At 54.8% G+C, this 5129-nt stretch overlaps 1 protein-coding gene across 1 annotated transcript in view; it reads right to left on the minus strand.

Moving 5' to 3' along the window:
• Arl2 (ADP ribosylation factor like GTPase 2) overlaps positions 1 to 5083 on the minus strand; it is a 5458-nt gene extending 375 nt beyond the window's left edge. The window contains exons 1-5 of the mRNA XM_012517477.2: positions 4291 to 5083; positions 2571 to 2681; positions 2325 to 2487; positions 913 to 993; positions 5 to 53 (exon numbers count right to left, since the gene is read on the minus strand). Of these exons, the coding sequence (XP_012372931.1) occupies positions 5 to 53; positions 913 to 993; positions 2325 to 2487; positions 2571 to 2681; positions 4291 to 4355 (469 nt within the window). The 5' untranslated portion in view covers positions 4356 to 5083. The remainder of the gene's footprint in view (positions 1 to 4; positions 54 to 912; positions 994 to 2324; positions 2488 to 2570; positions 2682 to 4290) is intronic.
• Positions 5084 to 5129: the final 46 nt, after the last annotated feature.

Raw genomic sequence — 5129 nt, forward strand, 5'->3', positions numbered from 1 at the left:
CTGCAGCCCTGGATGCACCAGTGGTGACTGCGGATGGAATCCAACTCCAGGGCCTGGGAGATGGAGATGTGGTGATGCCAGCCATGTGGCTCCTGCCTGGCATGGCCATCCCCTTCCCTGGCCCCAGCAGGTGCCACTTCTCTAAGGTCACTCATCCAGGCAGCCTTCCCTGAATCCCTGTGAGGGTTCCTACCCGCTAGGGCACTTGGGCTTTCCACGACACTATGCCATTGACAACCTGAGTGATATAAAAGTAACATGGGCTCCTGAGTGACTGCAGGACCCAAGCACTGTGCCAGGGACCCCATATATGCCATCTTATCCACTCCACTGTACCATCTAGGGATTGTTTTGGCTCTTGTACCAAGGAGGAAAGCAAAGCTCAGAGAGGTTAAGCAACCTGCCACAGGTCACACTGCCAGGATATGACAGAACCACCATTCTAACCTGCTCTTTCTCATTCTGGAGTTTCTGTATTGGAAGTATGATGAAGCTGCAGGCTGCAGGGTTAGAGTGGATGGGTTTAAATCCTGGCTTGTCTACCTACTGGCTACCTGACCTTGTGCAAGTCATCTAATCTTTCTTAAGACTGCTACATCATCTGTAAAACAATAGTTGTTCCCACCTCATGAGGCTGTGGATGAGTAGCAAATGGGTTAGCCCATGCACACAGCATCTCCAGGGGAAGCACACACAGCATGTGGGCTCCCAGCACCCTGTGGAGTATCTGTTTGTTGGCCTGCCTTTCCTTTCCCCAGGCTGTGGTCACCCCTACATCTTGGCAACCACCAAACCTATGGGGCCCAACATAGGTTCTACAACATGGCAGGGGCTAAGAGAGCCTCTGGAAATGCATAGAGAAAGAATCACGGGCCTTGTCCTCAGCAAGCCCCCTCCAGGGCCTGGCCTCACCTCTTGAATGGCGTTAGAGGAAAGCGCTCCTGGCAGGTCCTGCTTGTTGGCGAAGATGAGGAGGGTGGCTCCAGCCAGGCGCTGGGGAGACAAGATGCGGGTGGGTGGAGCTCTGAGGGCAGCCTGGACCCTTGTTAGCTAGCCCAGAGGATCCGGGGTCAGAGAGCAGCCTGAAAGACCCGGGAAAGGCCCATGGGGGTGGAAGAGGCCCAGTGGAGGTGGGCAATGGAAACAGCCATTGAGGCCAGCCCCACTGTGGGTACTGCCCACTTCTGTGCTTCAGTTTCCCCTTCTATAAGCACAGAAGGTGCTGGACAAGGTGATCTGAGGCCTCTGGGTTTCTAGACAGCTCAAGTCTGATGGGCACCACTTTTCTGTAGCCCTTTCATGGGCTCCTCTACAGCCTTAGTGCCTCTGCTCCTAATGACACCCACACACGCAGGACAGGAGGATGCAGCCCTCCAGGACTCCACCCGCTGAGCTTCCACCCACCAGGCCTGGCTTAGCACTGCACACTCGGGGAGGAACTCCCCGGGTGACTACATGTCCCTGTGTGCCCAGGACAGACCACTGGTGCACACAGGCCCTGGGTAGTTACAGCTCCTGCCTCATCTCTCAAGGAAATTCAATGCAGTAAAGGGAACCAAATCCTAGAACAGACAAATACACGAGTGAAAAAAAACTGGTGAAATCCATGTAAGGATTTGTAGTTAAGATAATAGCAACATGCCAGTGTTGATGTCTTCTTTTTGACAGGTACCCCGATGTTAACATCAGCCAAGTAGAGTAAGGGGTATCTCTGTACTTTTCTGTAGATCTCAAATTTAAAGTGTTTCGATCCACACAACAAATTGCAAAGTCAGCTTAATTATAACTCCCATATTAGGGATGTGGAAATGGAGACTCAGAGTGGTTAAGTGCCTTTGTGCGGTCACACAGCAGAGTCAGGGCTTTACACACTAGTTTTAAGGTAGCTCCCCAAAGTGCCCTACTGTCACTGTTGTCAATTCCCCTTCCCCTAGTTTCTCTTTTTTTTTTTTTTTTTTTTTTTTTCTTGCTAGCAGGGATTGAACCCAGGACCACTGAACTACATTGGGTTTTTTGGGGGGGTTTGAGACAGGGTCTTAAACTATGTAGTCCAGGTTGGCCCTGAATTCACATGACCCTCCATTCTCAGCCTCCTGAGTACTGGTATTCCAGGCTTTAGGCATGTGTTACCAGTCCTGGCTGGATCCTGCCTTGGCCTACAACTTACAGAGGTACTCCTGCCTCAGGCTCCAATTACAGGCAAGGAAACAAGCCTATCTTTTGGTGGCCATCTGAGCAGGGTGACAGATTAGCCAAGTGTGGGGCTGGAGTGCTGGGTAAAGCCCCCCTCCCTGCCCCCCACCAAGCCCTGCCCTGCCACGCACCTCCTCCACAAGCAGGCCCTGCAACTCCCTTGCACAGTCTTGCAGGCGCTGCCGGTCAGCACTGTCCACCACCCAGATGAGGCCATCAGTGCTCTCAAAGTAGTTCCGCCAGTAGGAGCGCAGTGACTTCTGGCCACCCACGTCCCAGACGTTCAATTTGAACCTGGGCAGGGCAGGAGGCAGGGTCAGCAGGTCTCTCTCCCACACTGCCTATCCCACTCTGGCAGCTTGGGGACCCCAGCTCACCCTCGGTGCTCCAGGGTCTTGATGTTGAAGCCAAGTGTTGGAGAGATGGTGTCCACATCTTCCCCATTGAACTTCTTGAGAATTGTGGTTTTGCCAGCATTGTCCAGGCCACTGGAGTCCAAGAGCTAAGGACGAGGCTCTGCACTCTGGTGATTCACTTGGCGGACTAATCATTTCCCACCACATATCAAAGCTGAGCATGTGCATCCCGCTCACCCAACCAAGACCAGTGGGTAGCTCCTGAAACTGGCCACAGATGATTGCCAGCTCTCTCCAGACCATCCCCACCAGCTGACAAAGCCACTATCTCTTCGTGCTCACATGCTGCAACAGAATGCTCTCTGGACCCATCTCCCTTCCATTTAAAGCATCTCTCTTTAAGACAGCTGCTCATACTCACTATACCGTTCAGCTTTCTGCTCTTGCTCCCATCAGACTGTGGCTCTCACTGCTTCCCAAACTTGCTCTTGCCAAGCTGGTCCCTTGGCCAGGTAGCCCCACCACATCACCTGACCAGTGGCTCACTCCCCTCCTCCTCCGGTTCTCCTTAGGCCTCTCTTCTTTGTCTCCACTCCCTGGGTGAGTCTCCTTTAGGGCCTTTGCATCCTGACTTTGCTCTCAACTGTGTCCCTAGGTTTGTACATGTTCTTTTTTTTTTTTTTGGCGGAACCGGGGGTTGAACTCAGACCCTTTTGCTCGCCAGGGAAGCGCTTATTCTACTGAGCCATCTCCCCGGCCTAGGTTTGTACATGATCATCTCTCATCTTTTTACCTAACAGTCACTTTCTTCGTGAGGCCCTCTTTGAACACCCTGAATTACTCTTCTCACCCACCCCACCTATTTTACTTATTTGCTTTATTTTCTCCCTTCCCCCTGCATTACAGTATTTCCACGAAAGTAGGGTTTCCTTGTGTGAGGTTTTACTCCAACACCAGGACAGTGCCTACCTAGCACACAGAGTGCGCTCAATAAGTATTTATTGAATGAGCGGCCCCTCTGGACTTTTCTCCAAGTTCTTTAAAAGACAGACGAGGGGCGGGGGGGTAGGGGGCGGCGGGGAAATGGCTCAGTAGAAAAGGGCAAATGCAAGGGCCTGAGTTCAATCTCCCGTTTCCGCCAAAAAAAAAAAAAAGAAAAAGAAGAGACAGGCAGTGCACAAACATCTCTCCCCCGCCTGGCGGGGGAGGGTTGGTTGGGACGGCTGGACCCAATACAGAGCCGGTAACGGGGTTCGACCCGCTGGGTCCCCCGCCGCGACGACACCGAACGGCCACGCAGCAGCCGTGCAGCCGCAGGAACCCCGACAGGGCCTAGGATCGGCGACGCCCACAAGCTCGCGGGACCAGCTGCGCGGTTCCGACCCAAGGGCGGGGCCAGGCCGACACCTTCGGACAGGAAGAGGGGGTTGGGGCCGGGAGGCCAGGAGTCGACGCTGAGGCCGCACTGAAGTCTGAGTCCCCTGAGCCCGCTGTGTCTCCCCTACGTGTGAGGGACATCGGCCCTGCGCGGCAATCTGAGGCACAAGCCTTTGGCCCTACGAACCGAGACCCACCTCTGGCCCTGTTGGTGGCGCGCCCCCACCCCTGCCCCGGAGAGAGTGGTAGGTCCCACGTGCGTGACGCACTGTGGGCAGTTGGTACCGGCTGCGCATCGCGCCCGACAGGGGGCGCCTGCCCAGCGGGGCCCCTACCCTTGCGGCCTCGGCGACGGGCAGGATACAGCATGAGCAGTCTCAGTTCCCGTTCTTTCTGCTTCATCTTCTTCAGGATGGTCAAAAGGCCCATGGTCCTGTCGCCCCCTCCCAGCCGTCGTTTCCTTTAGTCCCGGGACCTCACTCCCTATTCCTATTGGCCACGATGCCCACCGCCAGCACAACCGATTGGTCACCTGCTCGTTTGGTCCCGCCCCACCGCCACGTGACCGTAAGCGCCCGGCAGAGACACAAGCGGGCGTCCTCTAGCGGTTCTAGGAATCCTGCGCGGTCCACGCGTTAACCCTTTTCCTTCCAAGAGCCGGCCTTGGGCACACAAAGGCAGAGTCCCTGTCCCTTCCTCCCAGCACCCGAGGACTGGGCTGGAAACGCGAACCTGAAGTTCCTGAGTTGCATCTCCGCAGAGTGGAGACTACCTGCCGAGGGGTTCCGACCCAGAGGTATTGGCAAGCCCATCCTAAGCCTGTTCCCCGGACACTTCCCGGAAACTGGGGTTATGTCATGCTCATCTTGGGCTCTGGCATCTTCCTAAATGTACCAGTGACGGAGCAGAAAATGGGCCTCCCGCTCTCCCTGCCTCGCGTAAATTCTCAATCAAGGCCGGTAATGCCCTCTAGAGGCCGTGTGCGTGGGGCGACTGTGTGTGCCGGTGTCAGAACAGAGCCCTTGTCATTTAGAGGATTCTGCGCAATGCGGGGAACAGATCCTGCACAAAGAATTGTACAACGATGCCAAAGCTTAGGAGTTGAGAAGTCTTAAGTCCTCTTGCAAATGAGCCTGTGAGGCCCAGGTAGGGTTTATCACTTGACTGCCATGAACTAGGCGCTCAATAAATGCTTCTTTTTTT

The sequence above is a fragment of the Octodon degus genome, unplaced genomic scaffold, assembly GCF_000260255.1.
Source record: "Octodon degus isolate 3935 unplaced genomic scaffold, OctDeg1.0 scaffold00184, whole genome shotgun sequence".
In the NCBI taxonomy this organism is placed as follows: domain Eukaryota; kingdom Metazoa; phylum Chordata; class Mammalia; order Rodentia; family Octodontidae; genus Octodon; species Octodon degus.